The following is a 19,160-nucleotide window of genomic DNA, read 5'->3' as shown; positions in this document are numbered from 1 at the left end:
TTTAAGAGGTTCCAATTTGAACTGTGCAAAGTGCAGAACAGTATTTCAATGTGTAGGTGGTTGAAGGAATTCATAGAGTCTTCTGCTGGCTATGTTTATTCAACAACTTAAAAAAAAAAAATCAATGCTATTATGGTAGAGTAAGTTTTGAATGTCAAACTTTGTAAAAGATACATCACATGTACGTATTGAAAAAAGTAAAGGCTCCTCCAATGTAGTGCAGTAAAAGTGTATGATCTCATAGAGAGAAAAGGCTCCAATAAAGGGACACTAAATCAAATATGTATGTGTATCCTGTTCCAAGTTGGGAAAAATTCCAAGATTCTTAAATCTCAGGGTCTACTGTAATTACTGATTTTTTTTCATTCCTCTCATTCATTTATTAGGAATGAGCTATGTTTAAAACACTTGACCTGTCTTTTCATTGTAAATCATGAGGTTTACATTAAGAAGTTAACTACAAAAAGCAAACACTTGATAAATACAAATCAGTGGGCAATCGATATGATGCTGCAACATCAACAGTTATTCATTTGTTGTTCTCAGTAATGCTGACATAATGCTTCTGGGTTCCTGCTGACTCTAGAAACAAGCTCCATACTCCACGGACGATTAACAGAATAGCAGCACAATTATATAGACTTAGTGTGTGACAAGGTTATGGTCATATGAAATTGACCTTAAGTGTCCACCAGATACAGCCACTGTACTTCATCAATTAATTACCCCAATCAATTAAACTGAATGATGCAATAATAGAACAGAATGTGCTTAAGATACCATATACTGCAGGTAGTCTATTATGGTGAATTTGAGTGCCAGAAGAGGGGCTCAGACAGATGGGTGTGTGAAAACACGTGACTCACCTAATGCTGTTTGCGACTTATCAGCTATCAGGGAGGGTAGCTGATTGTGTCTCTCAATTATCCTGGCAGATGAAAGTAACAATAGATAGATGCCGCCTCGCTAAATGGGCTCTAATGGGAGAGATAGAACCGGGGGAGGCATGGCTAGACGAGAATGGAGAAAAAATAAGAATGAGGAGGGGGTGGCTCAGGTAAAAGAGGGATTGTGTTCTGATTTGTTTTTTGTGGACAGGTAATTGTTAAATTACTTCTTTCCTTTAATCCTGCGTTTTCGTTTTTTCCCACATTTCATTAAGACATGTTAGTGCCTACTTTTAAGGTAAGCAGCAGAGCCACTTGATCTTTTTTGTGTTTAGACACCGTACATATTGCCTTAATATCTTGAACAATATTGTATTAATGACTAGATACACTGATAGGTGTGATTTTCAATCTGCTATTGTATAAACGTTGTCATAACACATGTAGTGGTAACACAACCATTGCTGAGAAAAAATATTTTCTACTGATACATGTTCAGTTTAAACTGGATCTCCACTGTAAACATACTGCTTCCAGGAAATAACCACAGCCCCACACTCTTGAATTTGACATAAACTCTTGTCTTTTCTGCCTACTAGGCTTTTGTGTTACCAAACTAACTGCAGACCTAAAACCATCCAAATGGAAACATTGTTATCGTAAACTGTCTTAGATACTCACTGGAGTACTTTGTGACATACTGTATCTTACTGGTGTTGAATGTCTGACACACTTCCCCTCGGGGTTTACTGTGGCTGTATGTACTCCATTCATTTCTTATTCATTTTACTGTCATATGTATTGCATAGCATATATTTGCATACATGTTCGTAGCTATTTTAACTGAAACACACACACACACACACACACACACACACACACACACACACACACACACACACACACACACACACAAATAAATAGATAGATAGATAGATAGATAGATAGATAGATAGATAGATAGATAGATAGATAGATAGATAGACAGACAGACAGACAGACAGACAGACAGACAGACAGACAGACAGACAGATAGATAGATAGATAGATAGATAGATAGATAGATAGATAGATAGATAGATAGATAGATAGATAGATAGATAGATAGATAGATAGATAGATAGATAGATAGATAGATAGATAGATAGATAGATAGATAGATAGATAGATAGATAGATGGATAGATGGATACACGGTCGCCGATAAAGTTGGAATAAAATATTTTTTACCTCTTTCCATGAAATGATTGTGAAAATGTGATTTATTCTTGATAGATAAAGTGTATATATTCTCAAAATTGTATTGATCAATCTCATTGCACCTAGTGAAGGTGATTACTGATGTGTATAAATAGAACATAAAAAGAGGAATGTGTCTGAAAACAAAATTATTCCAACTTTATGGGCGACCGTGTAGATGGAGTGAAATATGTATATTTCACATAACCCCCATGGTTCATAAATTATCATCTTAATATTGCCCTCAACTTAATATTTTGAAAAAATAAGGAAGCATAAATATCTTGGGAAAAACTTGTGTGCCACACATACTCAAAAACCTGAAATACTTCAAAAATGGACACATTTAGAGGTCCAACTTGGTATTTACTAAGAAAATGTAACACTTACGACACCAAACTCTGAGAGTTAACTCTTTACTCCCCACTTCATCCTATCTTCCAATAAGCTGTGAAAGACAGTCTTCACTTCCACTGGGACTGAAATATGTTGGCTCAGGGTCTGGTATGCCACAGGGCTAAACTGGGGTCTCCTGCAATGTGCTGTGACACAGAACCCGTACAGTGATGGAAAAAAAAAAAAAAAAAGATGAAAAATGGATGGGAGGCAAAAGCGGCAGAGGAGTGAGCAGGTGGCGTCCGGAATTTGTGTTAGAGCCAAGACACTGATGGAAACTGTGGGATACTGAGCATCCAAGCAATTAAGGTGTGTCTGTAAGTCACTGACCAGACTGAGAACCTGATGTGAGTGCAAGTATGTTTATGTATGTGTGGTTCACTGCCCCTCATGAAATTAAGTTGACTTACCAACTGGCTTATAGCAAAATGTTTGATACAAGCATATTGTGAGGGTGAGGTACTCATCTTTACAACACACGGGAATACACTAAAGTGTGATTCATTGTGCTACACCAAGTTTGTCTAAAGTGCACTAACCAGTCTCAGACAGGAGCTTGATGGACTCCAGCACACGCTCAGTGTAGACCCCAGGTTCGTAGTTCTCCATCTCAGCATTAATGATGTGGACCACGCGAGCGGCTCGGCCCCGGATGGCTCCAGCGGTTCGGTCAAGAGTGTCCACATCCCCCTCTTGCAGAGCAATTACACATTTGTTGACGTCCTCAAGGATGTGGTTCTCTTGGGGGACACAGAAAAGAAAGACAGTGGATGAGGCTGGAGATGTCCAAGGATTTATTTTGTTGGAATAAGTAATGTTTGTATAATCTATCAATATATACATTGCAAAGAATAAATGTCCCTTATAATGGAGATCAGTATTTTATTAATATTGTATGCTATTGTATTCTATGCTGATTAATACTGTAAATTACTGATGTAATGTAAATTTAATGTAATAATGTCAAATTAATTTATAAGTGCACCGCATTTTAATGATACATTTTGTACTATCTATACATTATTTCTTCATATAATTAGATCCTGAGAAAATGAATGTTTGGCTGATGTTTGGACAACTACATAAAACATAACACAAACAAACAATTTGTTTGCTGTTTAGTGACTGTTTTTCTCAGATTTTGTATATTTTCTTTTTAATGTCATTATTATTATTAGGGCCCGAGCGGCGACTGCAAGTCGCCTGGCGAAAGCCCTATTGAAATTCGTTCATGCCCCAACGTGCAAGTGACCCCAAAGTAATCAAGTAATCATGTGGTATGGAAGACCCCCGGGGAAAAATGCTATATTGAAATTGTAATGTTTATTATTAGGGCCCGAGCGGCGACTGCAAGTCGCCTGGCGAAAGCCCTATTGAAATTGTAATGTTTATTATTATTATTATTATTCTTCCGACATTTCGTGCCCCAATTTCGCCCCTTTCCCAAATGCGAAAAAGCTTATACTTTTGCACGGACGTCCGGCCTCATCCGAAATTCGATATTTTTGGGTGGTCGCACATGGTCGACGCAGAATGGCGGAATAGCGCCCCCTACAAAGTCCAAAAATGCCCATAGGGAATTTTGCTAACTTTGTCCTATGCTCACAAAATTCGGTACACATATGTATTATACCCACATATGCAAAAAAGCCTCTTGACCTCATGACCTCAACCCAACAGGAAGACGGCCATTTTGGTTTTGATTTTTCCCGCCTAAAATTAACTCCTCCCACAGCGTTCGCCCGATCAAGTTCAAATTAGGTACGCAACATCTCCAGACCTAGCTGAGCTTAAGTTGTGCTCTGCGCATCCGTAGGTCAAAGGGCGTGTCTGCCAGGGCTCAACTAACTTTGGCGTGCTCGCCATGTACATACGAGTGGCTCTCACGCCCAAATACTTCATCCAATCAGCTTCAAACTTGCTGGACATGATGATGGCTCCGCCCTGAACGTCCCGATATATTAACTTCCCACGTAACTCATAGCGCCCCCCGGTGGTAACAGGAAGTTAACTAAGATTCATTAAAATTACATACTTTGCCCCATCAACTTCGCCCCCTAGTGGAAACAGGAAGTGCCATATTTTACATCATCATTGTGCGATTTCCACAAAACTTCACATGTGTAATCACTGTCCCACCCTGAACGCAACCGCTTGTGTTTTGTTACACTCTACTGCCCCCTGGTGGATGAACCATCAACCTCTCATAACTCCTTCATGCTTTGTCCAATTCACTCCAAACTTCACATGACTGATGAGTGGCCGCCCTGAACACACCAGACCACACCAGACCATATGTGTAACTACCTGTGACTGCCCCCTACTGGATGAACGAAACATTGCATTTTTGGCCTCCTTCCAGGTTTTTTCTCACTTTCTGCTTCACGCCACAGCCCGCCATGCCTCAGGCCCCGCGGTGGCATGGGTGAGCGAGGGTCCGCCATCGCCGCTTGCGGCTTTAATTATTATTATTATTTTGTCATTATCCAATCTGTGATTTTGGTTTTCTCATAAGGGCTGCCACATACAAATGCTTTCAAGTTAACATTTGAAAAGCAGTAAATAAAAAAACAGTATCTGTAAGTGTAAATCACTATTTGTCAATAGCCAATCTGTAGAGAATTTCCTCTGTATTGCCTCATACCTGACACAGAAAGGAAGTCATCCACAGAGGTGATGTCATCCACGGCCTCGGTCAGGATGCGCACTTGCTTCTCCCACTGGTCCTTGAAGACATCCATGTTGTCCTGGGCCACTTTGCTTTGAGGGCGGGCAGCCAGAGTGAGTGCAGCATTGATAACCTACCATAACAGAAGAGTCAATGGTGTAAGCATGCTCAAGTACAGTGTGCAGTGTTTACCTTGCAGCTTCTGCGGCTGTGAACTGTGGTTGGGAGGCCTCAGGTTTTATAATAGCCTATTTCAATTTAGCCTGGCTCGTAGCTGCTAACAAGCTTTTCTTAAGAGTCTGAATCAACTCCGCAGTGAAGAACAGGGACTTTATTTCTGTACGGCAGTGAACATAATGCACAGCCTCTTGGTGACATTTTAAGCTCTTTTACTGCTAACTACAGCAACTTCACTCTCTTTACATTCTACAACTCACTGTGGCTGCGGCTTAAAACTCATACTCTCACTCTGAGTGAATACACATTTCCCACACACCTGCTAGACTATGTCACACACACAGGTTACTGAAAAGGCCACCTTCTGAGAGGGGCTTGGCTTGCATGACCAAGAATAGCAGATAATTATTATATTTGAGAACGTGGAACGATCGAATGTTCGGCAATTTTGGCTTGAGAAATTACTTAAATGGTTGAATGATTGCCAAAATCTAAATTATTGCAATTAATTTTGTATTTATTCTATCTAATAATCAAATTAATTCATTGCTGGTTTTGGCTTTTTTATATTTATTTGCAATAAGAAAAATATACAATGTCAAAAGTTTTATGCTCGCCTCATCAGGAACATGTATTGTATTAAAAAGTAACAAAATATATACATTATCCACAAGACCTTTACAGCAGTTTGAAGAGGGTAAAGTTGTCTTTGCCAAAACAAAAACAAAAAAAAGGCAAGTATCTTGATTTCAAGGGCCAAATGATCAACACTGGATTTTGAAATGGTACAGATACAAAAAACAAGCAGCTTTGTTAAACATGTGGAACTTTTTTTTTCTTCATTAGTACCATCCTGCTGGGCCTCACTAACATCAACAGATTTGTACTTAAGAATAGTCTATCATTATGACAGCTGGCATGTTTGCCTTTAACCAGCAGTTTTTCCAACCTTGTTCATCCTTTCTTGCTAAAAAATAGTTTAAGTTAATTTATTCTGATTTAGGAAAAGGGACACTGGACAGAAAAGCAACTGAGGTTGTGTATTTGTGTGTGGTAGGGGTGTATGGGTATTACTGAAACAGTTTGCTGCAGTTGCTGCAATAGAAAAAGAAAACTTTTTCTGTTTCTTGCAAGTCAGGACACCTGCTGACAGCTGTTTGATGTTGAAACTAGTTGAAACTGGCTCCAACTACAACAGTTACAACAGTAACATACTGTTAATACACTCATGCTTCAGTATAAATAATCTAATGATGTCATACATAATAATATATTAATCAGAAGGACCAAACCATTCATTTCACTTAAATAACATAACGCTTTAACAACACACACTTTAACAACATTTTTCTCTGTCAGAATATATCCTTATGGCGTGCTGTCTGAAAACATCAGAAATCACTTCAAGGTGGAATGAAAAGCTGACCATTACGAAGAGGGGATGGGGATGGGGAGATAAGTATCGTTTTTTGTGGAAATAATGGAGCATATTTTAATAATAGTGTTGCACTCTGTCAGTGTTATGGGTCTGTCGTTTGTCATTCTGATGGCAGCACACACAACGGGGTAACCGGGATAACTAGGCGACTAGCATACAAGTGGTGTACTGCCAAAATGTTCTGCACATTGGAGTAAGTAAATTAATAAACTATTCCGACAGTAATTGCTTGGGTCACAGAGTGTATTCTTCATGCTACTTGCATGCATCAAACTGTAACGTCCATTCCGTGATGGCTGAAGACGAATTCATGTACCGTTACACCCCTAGTGTGTGGAAACGTGTGCGTTTTTGCATGTGTATAAGCGTTAACTCTACCCAGAACAGATGGAAATATCTCTCTTTGTTCTACCTCCTCTTTGTTCCTTCTTCTCCAGTCACAAAGTCTGTGCCTATTATGTTTTTGTAAGCTGTCTGTGTTGAGTATTGCCAAGAGGTATCAGGAGACAGTTCCTCCCCAAGTTTTCTAAGTGAGTGGGTCTCAGCAGGTGTGCACAGAAGGGCTTGCACATTAGAGCCTGAATCTTAAATTCAACCCTCCTTTCTCCATTTCTCTTATCTCTTACTATGTTGGGCCCCATGTGAATAAGGCCTATGGTTAACCTTGGAAACAATGGATCGATTTGAACTTCCTTCTTTGCTTGCATCCTTAGAAACAGCGCCACAAAATCCACCCACGCATTATTCATAGCTCTTTCTCTCATTCTGCCAACCATGATTCTTTCTTTTTCTCTCATTCCTAACTATTCTAATTTCTAAAAACTCTCTGAATTTACCTCTTTGAGATGAGTTTAAGAGAGTTCATGATTACCCAAACATTTTGACTTGCATAATGACTGCATTATTATGGGATGAAAGTGTTTTTAAAATCCTTACCTGTGGACATAGGCTGTCAATTTGGGTGGCAGCCATTCGAACCAACTTCACACCCTCTTCATTGTTGGAGATGGAGCAAGCCAGGTTAGCCACCTGAAATAAGAAAACAAAAGAGGACAAATTGCTTATAACATGAAGTCCAATGTTTTGTTTTGTTTTGTTTTTTATCTGATGGTTGAGAGGAAATAAAAAGTTAAAAAGTTGTTTCACTGGCAGACACAACTCCACACCATCTAATGTGTGGAGTTGGTATGTCCATTGATACCATATATAATAACAACACACTGTATGCCTTCTATATTGGTATCTGTGCATAAAAGGAAACATTTGTCTCAGATTTTTTTTTGGAGCAGACAATGTACCAAAACATGGGTCTTGCTCAATAGCTTGCCCTTTATTCAATGCAACAACACTCCAGGTCTTGTTTTAAAAGTGGATCACCAGCATTAGACCAAACCACACAGGTGGCAATTTCATTTTTGTGCTGGACAATTGGTGGAGATACAAATCTAGATGAGCTATGGATGTAATGTCTGTCCAACAGATGACACATGATGATGGCGCATGATTACAGTAGCATTACAGCAGAGAGCATGTATGTCAAATATTTTTGACATAGTAGAGTGACTCATTCAGATTCAAAATGGACAGGTCCACACAACCTGTACACAGAAAGCCTCAACAGGTTGATATTTTCAGTTCGTGATGCATGACTAGCATGGCTAAATAATTATGGGGTTTGGTGGTAAACAGATATGCTGTTGCTAGATTGATTGATTGACTTTTTTTGTTTTTTTGTTAATGGAATGACCCTTGGTTTGTTTTATATCTGTCTTTATATCAAGGGATCATTTCTTGATAACATGTTTCCAATCTGACTCGTTTAGAGCTACACTAATATCTCATAGTTTCAAAAAAATGAACTGTAGACATGTTTTCATCTGTATCATACAAAGGAGTTAAATAGTTAAAAATAAGAAAAAAAGAATCAGCAGTAGAAAAAAATATTTGAAACCACCACTTGCACATCTCTTTCTTCATGACAGGACACACAAACACACACACAAACACACACACACACACACACACACACACACACACACACGCGTGCACACACACACACACACACACACACACAAACATACACACACAGTAATACTGTATTTCACTCTTAATTTTCATAACTTCAAACTCCATATAATCCAATACCATCCCTGAGTAAATCAGATTTCAGAATAAAGCCAGGCTTTGAAACTGAGCTAAACAGACACATGCCTATTGGCAGCAAAAGGTGCCAGTCTGTATTAGCACTTCTAGTGCTCACATGTCACTGTTTGAGGCAAATTGAGGTAAATCAAATTTGTGTTAGAGGACTCTTGCTTAGAGCTCCGTCTCTTTACTCATGACAGCAATGAGCACATTGATGGATTGCAGTCCTTTATGTGACGCTGTGCGTGGATGTGTTTAAAATGTGTGTGTGTGTGTGTGTGTGTGTGTGTGTGTGTGTGTGTGTGTGTGTGTGTGTGTGTGTGTGTGTGTGTGTGTGTGAGAGAGAGAGAAGAAGACAAAGTGTGATTGAGAGTCTGTGTTTCACATAAATGTGAGCGGCTGCATGCAGAGGATTCGTTTGAAAAATATACAAAGCATAATTCCATCATAATTTAAGTTCCCTGCATTTCCTTCGTGTTTTATGATACTATAACCTTTTCCCAGAACCTTTAATCCATTATGACATATTTGCAATTTTTCTCACTTGCTTAGCTAAGTACATTTTAAAATAAATGCACTGTTGTTTCTAAACAAATACTCCCAGTTAAGAAAAGGGTAGCCAAATTCAGCTATTATTGTTTACAATGTAATTATATTTTTATTTTACTTTAATTGTCTATAGCTGGTGGAAGCATCCTGCTTTGGTTTTATCTTGTGGCTTGTGACTGTGACAGAGCAGCATGTAAAACTCCTAAATGCACACATTAATGTGACATGGATGGGTCGACCTATTTTCGGAATATTTAAGCCGTGATATTTTTGCTTATTCAACTGGATGCAAGACTGCAGGGTAGAACTACAATAGCATACATTTGCTTTTTATAATAAAGCCTTTATGTGTCATTTGTGGTGTTTTCGATAAAATAACAGGCTTTCAAAAACTAGGACAAAGGTGCTCCACTATTTCCATTTACCTCTTTTTCCAATTACAATATAATTGCAGTAATTGAACAGTACAAAGTCTTTTTTTCTCTGTCTTTATGCATTTAGATAGTTTCCTTTCTCTACTTATGCTCAGGCCCAGTGGCCCTCTGACTGCTGCAGTGGGCCCATGTATAGCGAGGGGGCAGAGGGCTTTCTGGAGGCTGGAAACATGCCCAACAGGCCCACTCCTACTCCCTCTTACCCAACACAGAGAGCTGGGCCAGGGCCAATGCTGCAACATCCAGCCAAATCTACTAATTGCAATTATCTAAGGAAGTGCTTCTCCTTTGAGGTTTTTTTTTTTTTTTTTCCAAAGAGAGGAGGGAAAAACCAAGACAGAAGGTTTGAGACTACACCATGCAAGCCTAATGCTAATACGGTCAAGGATGTAGGAACAGAATACACAATTCAAAGAGGTGTGTGTGTGTGTGTGTGTGTGTGTGTGTGTGTGTGTGTGTGTGTGTGTGTGTGTGTGTGTGTGTGTGTGGTTGAGAGAGAGAAGAGGAGCAATAGAGAGAGATCCCCGCTGAATGCCCATTCTTCATTTTAGCCTCGAACAAAGAACTATCGATTTTGTCCTTTTGCTCTGCTCTGGATAATCACTTCAATTCTAATTTGATGAAGGTTTCGACTGCAGTTGGAGAGATGGGCATTCTCATGTATGCTATCTAAATCACCTAAATGGAGCTGAGTGACTGAAAATAGATCTGATAGTGTCATTTTTTCCCCTTTCTTTCTTTTTACACAGGGGGTTGTTACTGAGGTCCTAACATCTATTGACACAAAGCTCTGATGGAAGGAATACATTAAATAACATCTTAACAGTCTTCCTTTATTACTAGTTAGCACTTTCAGCATACAGTGCACATAATCAGTGTATCTCCATGTAACCTCATGAATCTCTGCTGTTGCATTATTGCTGATGAAATGCCTATAACTTATCCCTCTTTCCTTTGTTTTGAATGTTCTTGTTTAAAGTTATTGTACTTTTTAAAAAGGAGAAGGATGACAGTGGAAAAATCAATCAGTGGGGATGACATTTAAAGTTATGTGATGTAAGACAGAAGCACTTTGTTCTATTAAAATACTGTCATCTGAATTGTTTCAGATATGGTGTTGGTGGCAGGGTTAATTGACGTAGGGTAAAGGGTTGTGTTATATCCCTTTCAAATACACACATCTACTGGAATCTGTCATTGCTCTTTTTCTGCCTCTGTTGCTTATAAACACATACAGTAGCACTGTCATACACTCACAAACATGCTTAAACACACACGCGCACACACACACACACACACACACACACACACACACACACACACACACACACACACACACACACACACACACACACACACACAGTAAATAAATCAGTCTGTCAACATAGATGGAGCAGAACACATAACAGGGGAATACAGTATGCAGACTGTGAAACAATTACAGGCCTGCCCTCACAGGAGTACTTCTATTTGTTTTAGTCATGAGCTGTCAGCTCCCAGCTGTAACACCTGTACACACATTGTATGGACTGGAGGTGACAGAGACAGGTTAAGGTGCATGACCGTGGGTAACGCCAGATGTCAAGGTTGTGTGAGGTTCAAGTCTGTGGGGGATATCAAGCAGCAGGAACTGAGGACCTGCTGTGACTGACTATGAACCACGCCTTTGAAAATCAATCCCTATTAAGGAGTGGAGTGCGTATTGCCTCAGGAAGAATGCCCGCCAGGCTTGCAACAACATCAAAAGACATTCCAGACCTTGCAAGAAAAGTGTGAAATAACAAGAACAAAAGCAATAGATTTTTTGAGCATGTTCGCCATGATAGTGGTTGTAATGTCTACACGTCTACACCTCAGACAAAGGTATTTCTGATGATTGATTGAGTTATTTGTAATTTTCAGAACAATAGATATCACACATCACAATCTCCATGTGAGACAGAAAATGATTCCCTTTTTGAGTGACATCAGTATGTTTACAAGTTAGAAAGAAAGAGTAAATGGTCTCCAACAACAGTGAATGCTATTTTCATAACCCTTCAGATGTATATTATTTCACACTTATAAACCTGGAAAACAATCAGTTTAATGTTTTTTTTCCCTTGGATGGTGAGGATACAATACGATCTGAAATTAGGGAATAGTTTTGTCTGTAATCTTGATTACTGATTGCTGCTTAATTGCTTCCTTTGCTACCTTTTTCCATCTCCCCGCCCACCCTCCTCTGAGAGACAAAGTGGACCTAAATTGCGAATGACTCTAATGCACTTAGGAGCTCTCTCTACACTTCCTAACTCAGCATGGGAATGAGTTTAAGTCACTGTTTACTAAGTGACAGGTCCACTAATATGAGGCTGAATGGGATACAATCCTACAGTCCACACACTGTCTCTGTGCAGACCCATGGTTCATCAGCTCCATGCATACAGACACAGTGGCTGGCACAGATGCAAGTGCACACATTCATTATTTCTCCTCTACACATTTTTAGAGTAAAGGCAGCTGGTAAAAAAAAATTAAGGAAATGGTACAGTTTTCACCCACTAAACTCCAGTGGGTGAACAATCAGGAATGCACCCCTGCATTGGATAAAGGGGATTAAAATTAAGATGGATGTTTTGGTCTGTCCTTTGACTTCACCTGAATAAGACGCTATAAAGTATATGCAGGATGACAATAACGATTAATAAAATAAAAAAATAAAATTAATTCAAGGTCACCTACACATGGACAAAAATATGGAAATGCCTTGCAGTACAACAAAGATAGGTTCCTCTGCTACTTCCTGGTGGGGGAAAAAAAATCAAACTAGCACTTTAACTAAAAGATGAAACAAAAACATTATGGGAACAATGCCGTTATTTTAATTCATTTATATATATATAGTACATCCAGTTTTTTTAACATTTTGTGTGTGGCCAATGTGTTTAAAAAAAATCCAGTTAAGACATAACAGAGGCCCCTTGATAGAAACACAGAAGTTCAGTGACCTGATTCCATACGGTCAATGAATCCTTAACAAAGCTGCTTCTAGGTCAGCTCCAGCAATTGCACATGACCCTTTTGAACACACCTTTACAAAAGGAACACAGGTGACTGTGACTGAGGTGGGGTTGATGAGGTGGTGATGACCAGAGGAAGTCAGGAGGACATGGTGCCTGATACCAATTATGCAGCATGATTTCCTTTCAACCAAATTTGAGTTCAAAATTAATGACCTTATAATGTGTATAATACTGCTGCTCAGTATGTTGGACAATTAAGCTTGCTTTTTGACGGCACTACCATAGATATAATGCTGCCATATTCAGTTTCTGTTCATTTACACAAGCATCCACAATAACAAAGTATCTGTATGGTGAGCAGCATGTTAGCAGAGCAGCAGCAGCAGCTAATGTCTGTCAGTGTCTCCACAGAACACATTCAGGTAGAGTACTGAGTGTAGGTCACTTGTGTTTTGGCAACATACAATCAATCAATCCTTAAATGCGTAAGACAAAGAAAATACACTTGAAGCATAAAAATAAGCTCCGGGTTGTGGTTACAAGGCCTGATTAGAATGTATAGTTATATTGATTGACATTTTTCCATCAGATGAGCGAGCTAGACAGTAGATATATATGCTACTGAAATGGTTTCTGTGTAGGCATGTCATAAGCTCTTGCATTAGTATTTTTGGCCTTTTATTTTATGATCAATGCTGCATCTCAAGCTGTGAAGAAAAAGTGGACCAAAGGTCTTCATAAGAAAAACAAACCTTTAGGAAGTCTCTTTAATCCTACCTTAGAAATTATTTCCACAATACCAATAAAACTGTACCGACAAAAAATCCCCCTATTCACTAACGTTCCTTAAAAAATGGACTACATCAAACTAATATTAAAACTTAACTGGTACTAAAACATAAAATCCAAAACTAAGTAAAAACAAACCTGAAATGCCCTGAACCCAAAACCTTAGAGCCTAATATTTTGTAACTCTGCTCTACCAATACAGACCCTAATAATTCCAAGCTTACAGAACAATCAATCTGTCAATCCTCTGTTTTCTTAGAGCAAGTCAAAACTCTTGCAAACACTTGCAATATTGGCTGTCAATATATGATTTTGATGGTGCCATATTTGCTAAGCTAGAAATCTTGTTTTTGGCATTTATTTGGGTTACACATTTTGTTTTAGGTCTTGCCAACACAGGTCTGTGTCTAATTGGCAATTGATTGAAATTGATTACTAAACTATGACAGTATAAATGTTTGTATGCTTTTGGAATATTATAAAAAAGTAAAATGCCATGCCCAATTACTAATGATTGATATGTATTTGATTTAGTTATAAGGTCATTTAAAATGAAATTTTAAAAAGCAATTAAAAAATATATATGATTCATATGACAAATATGCAACGTGACTTTCAAATGTTCTTTTTCTTTCTTTTTTGTAAGTCTGTAACTCTTAATCAAAGCTGTGGTCGAACCTTACAGAAAACAGAATAGCCTTCACTATCACATCATGGTCTCCTTGACAACCATGACTGAGCTTGCATGAAAGGCTGCCAGAGTGTGATTTACAGTGGTCGTTTCTTGGGAGCTGCAGCTGAGGTTTGGGTATTCCTGCTAAAACCATGGCTGGCTCTTCGATAAATATGATAATTCGCTGCAGGCTGCTTGGGTGGTGAACCAGCACTGCTAGCAGGGGAGGTCAGAATCGTACATAAGACAACAGTGGGGGTGGATGACAACACATTTCAGACATGCACCGACATATGTGCATGGTTGCATGTGTATATACATGCAACCATACACACCAGAAAGGAGAATATAGGTACCTAATGTAATACAAAAGTAAATGTGAGCTGTTTGAAAGAGTCTGTACTTTTTTTGTTCATCCCTTAATAGTGCTAAATGACAAAGACCATTGGCTCATTTCAGTGACCACATACTGTACACAGAGACTTCAAAATATGATTTATTTACATTTAATTTTAAATGCCTAAATGAAGAAGGCCATAGGACGCAAGGATAGGCACCTAGAGAATAATATCCACAATATAAAATTTTATTGAGCTCAACAAGGAACACAGAGAGGTAATTGAAAGCAATATAAACAAATCATAAAGTTAGCTGGACAGAACTGAATTGGGACAAAGATATGTGTGTATGCCTGTGTGTGTGCGTGTGCCTGTGTGTGTCAGCACATGGTATATATGAGTGTCTTACTCCTGGATATTGGATTATCTTGTTCACATTGCTATGACTGACAGGGCATTAAAGGAAGAAGGGAGAGGGGAAAAAATGGCTGACTCACTTTCCCTCAGGCTGAGGGCAACTATTCACACTTCCTATTGGCCTTGGTGTCAAATGCTGCTTTGCTGAGGTCTAGTCTTCAGGAGCAAATGCTGGCTAGATTGATTTCTCTTCATTTTGCTACAAACTCTCTATCGCATGGGGAAGGGGGTGGAGGTCGTGGTTGGTACCACCTAGTCAAAAAGTTGTGTCTCACAGGTAGGTAGTACAGTAGTTTGTTCATCTTACAACATCTTTTGCCATTTGCTAAAGCTGGTATCGCCGCCACAGGGGCCAGACTGCCTCTCTCACAGTTCCCCTCCATCCTTCTTTACCCCGAAAAAAGAAAACAAAAATGCAGCTAGGGCTGTTTCAACTGAAGTATTGATTTCTCTCTGCTTTCTCTCTCTCTCTCTCTCTCTCTCTCTCTCTCTCTCTCTCTCTCTCTCTCTCTCTCTCTCTCTCTCTCTCTCTCTAAGTCTCTCCCACCCACTCAAAGAGTGTTAGCCAAGCAGTCGGGCTTGGCACCAAAATATAATTATGAAAATGGACCTCTGGGTTGTTTCTTTTAATCTACCTGTACATTCCACAGTCCCTCTGCAACAGACGCTATTTAAAAACTGTTCTGGGGGAATTGAAATGTTAAACCTACTGTACTGTAAAGAACGGTATACTTATTATCAGTTGCCATCTAAATCAGGTGTGTAACAAATACATCACTATATTTGGCCCAAATGATGAGGAAATAAAATGGAAAAAAATAATAGAGACTCACATCGTACACTGTTAGCAGAACAGCAAATGTCTCAGCATCAAGGCAGAGCGAGATTTAGTGCTTGATACTTTCTGTCAAACGCTGGCATCAATTTACACCGTGTGGCACCCATGACAAAGTGCCTACAGGCAGACAGCAATTGCTGCTCTCTCCCCAACTTACAGTTCAATGGCGAGTAAAACCTAAATGACACAGCCAAAATCAGGCCCATTTTCAAGACATTAAACTCTGCAGCACAGCGTGGCACACAGTAGCTGCAGGATCAAACTACTTATTTGCCCATTGTTTTACTGTTTTGTTGTAGTGCTAAACACAAGTACAACATATATTTGAATATATCTAGGCTGCCTTTCTAAGATACTAGTCTGTACATTGAGGCTAATTAATTATTTCACCCAAACAACAGGTTACAACAAGGTTTGTTCAGCAAGAACAAACAAGATATGAAGCATCCCCATACAAAGCTTCAGTTACTGTAATAAGCATGTTCAAGATGATTATACAGTTTTTATTACCTCAGTATCATTTGGCCTTATATAGAGCAGGAAATTAGAACCCTGTTTCATACATGAGTAGATTCTAGTTGATCCAAAGGATCTTTAACACCCTAGTCCAATCTCAGACAAAATGTGACACGGCAAGACCTTGACATTTCTCCACATCACATCCCTATGCCTTCTCACATCTTTCTAAGGCACAAGAAAAGCATGATTAGTCCTGTTGGATAATAGATGCACGCAGTGGGAAAGGTCAGCAGTTGTCAGCCCTTAATGCCTCAACCTTTAAATTGGGGGGGATGGGAGAGGAGAGATGAAATTAAAAAATAAGGGGTGAGGATAGGAGCTGGTGACACTGATGATTTATAAGAATCAATAATTATCCATTGATAATTATCCATGTCATACACATGTTAAGAATGGTGGAAATATGTAAACAACGTAGCTCAGGGACCAGAAAAAAATGCTTTATATCCTTCCTTTTGCTTATTTATACGACAGGAAAATGTTAACAAATATAAGATGTCATCTGTGAATGCCACAATCATAAAATCATGCATTTAAGGAAAAAAAGGGGGTTGTATGATTGAGTTAATTAGCACCACTGTTTTCTACATTTCAGTCATGTAAACAACAGCATATGAGTGTCTAGATGCTTCAGATGGACTCTGATCAATCTGGTGTATTAGTCTCTTAGGAAGTATGTGCCACAGAAATGTGACATTGATTCCTATGCTTTTAAATTAACGTTTGTGTGATTTTCTCTCAGGTGAGAACAGGGAGGTGTGAAGACGTGAAAGGCCATCATGGCACAGGCTGTGAGCAGAATTAACAGCATTGAAAAACTGTCTCCATCATGTCCATTAGTCCTCCTCCATATAGGAATATTATTCCTGGTAGAGTGTTAATAAATAACACCTCACATACCAAAACAGTGTTCACTTAATCTGTAGCTGATATTTGAAAAAGTTTTAAGTGTAATTTATTTGGTGATATAGACTACACTGCAGTACACAGTGTATTCTGTGCAGCTTATTTCCTGTAGGGGATACATATGTGAGGTGATAAAACGGTTCACAGCACATCAAAAAAAGTGATAATAAGGAGATCTACAAATGTTTTCTATGAACCACTTTGTCATCAGATAACTTCCTTTAGTGTCACTTTATACAGCAGGATTCTTGTCACAAAAAAAAAGTTATTGTAAATATTTAATTTTCCACTTTACTGTGTTTATGAAGACAAATGTTTTGTGCTGGGAGTGTTGGTGGCACTGCACATCTATCTTTGGTTCATGTCAGTTTTACAAAAGGGTGTTAAGATTATAATAGCAATGTCTTGGCACACTTTTTGGCAGAGGACATTCACCAAAATAATAAATGGATTGCAGCAAGTCTAAGGACCCAGTGACCAGACAAAGTCAAATTTGCAATCAGCACAAGCCTTTGATGCAATGGCTTTAGCTAATTACATCATTTAGGAGCAGAAATAACTTTTGCCCCGGGTTGCCAATTAATGTGAACCATGGAAGTAAATGTGTTATAGGTGTGTTTCTTAGGTGGCAATGATAAACTATAAATTGTGAGTCCAATTAATTTAGGATTGGTGTAATTAAGCAGTAGGAATTGGAGACTGCTACCCCTATTGCTCCATGGGGAATAGAGTCTGGACATTCCCACTGTAAATAATGCTCACACCCTTCACTTTCCACTTTGAAAATGCCCTTTTGAATAAAGAACATGTTGCTCTCATCAACCACTTTTAGAAAACGGTTGCCTTAATGTGGCCTTATGACCAGCTGGGGCCCAGCCTGTAGCATTTAAGGTTATTTCCACAGTATAACAGACGGCAGGTTGTGGGAGCCACCATCAGGGCATATTCACAGCTGCCATCCCAGGGGTGTTGTTGCCGCGCTGTGTAATTGGATATTTGTCTTAAAAATCAGGCTGTCTGTTTTGGCTTCACAGATGAACCAAGACTGTCACCAACTTAGCTTTGTATGCACGGATTCTGATCGCATTACAGACTCCAATGGCTTTATAAAGGCCAGTTAGGAACCAATAAAATACAGAGACATCAGTCGCCATTTGACTGTTAGGTAAAGGTGACAGCAACAGCTGTAGTAATTCTGTCCTATCTGAACACCTGTTAAGGTGAGCTGACTATACGACTGAATGGCAGTAAGATAATGTGTGTGTGTTTTTTCTTCTCGCTGCTCAGATCGAATTCAGATGACCCATCCTGACATGGTTCAATTTTCTAAACACTACTGGTCAGTGTATAAACCAGCACCCTCTAAAGAACTGACTAAATTACTGTGTATGTTTAAAGGTTAAATTATTGTATCAGTGGTCAAACCACTCAAGTTTATCTTTAATGCCTCATTCAAGACAGACAGACAGACAGACAGACAGACAGACAGACAGACAGACAGACAGACAGACAGACAGACAGACAGACAGACAGACAGACAGACAGACAGACAGACAGAAACATAGTTCCTTCCCTTCGAGGGAAGGAACTATGTTTACTGTTGTAACAATGAATAATTAATTTCTATCAGTATGTGTTTTCTTAATGCCTTTGTGGGAAACAAGATCACACCACTGGCATTATTGGTGAATGTGCCTTAATTGCTACTGGTCTCAGAAGGATGGCTGCCTAGGACACATCTTG

The 19,160-nt window shown here is 39.0% G+C and overlaps 1 protein-coding gene across 1 annotated transcript in view; it reads right to left on the bottom strand.

Moving 5' to 3' along the window:
- Positions 1-19,160, bottom strand: part of ctnna2 (catenin (cadherin-associated protein), alpha 2) — a 338,533-nt gene that overhangs the window by 32,314 nt on the left and 287,059 nt on the right. Inside the window, exons 10-12 of the mRNA XM_062427945.1 lie at positions 7,741-7,833; positions 5,166-5,322; positions 3,061-3,261 (exon numbers count right to left, since the gene is read on the bottom strand). Coding sequence (XP_062283929.1) covers positions 3,061-3,261; positions 5,166-5,322; positions 7,741-7,833 — 451 coding nt within the window. The remainder of the gene's footprint in view (positions 1-3,060; positions 3,262-5,165; positions 5,323-7,740; positions 7,834-19,160) is intronic.

This window comes from Scomber scombrus, chromosome 2 (genome assembly GCF_963691925.1).
Source record: "Scomber scombrus chromosome 2, fScoSco1.1, whole genome shotgun sequence".
In the NCBI taxonomy this organism is placed as follows: Eukaryota; Metazoa; Chordata; class Actinopteri; order Scombriformes; family Scombridae; genus Scomber; species Scomber scombrus.
Note: the sequence above shows the minus strand (reverse complement) of the source record. Positions and strands in the feature narration are given on the sequence as shown.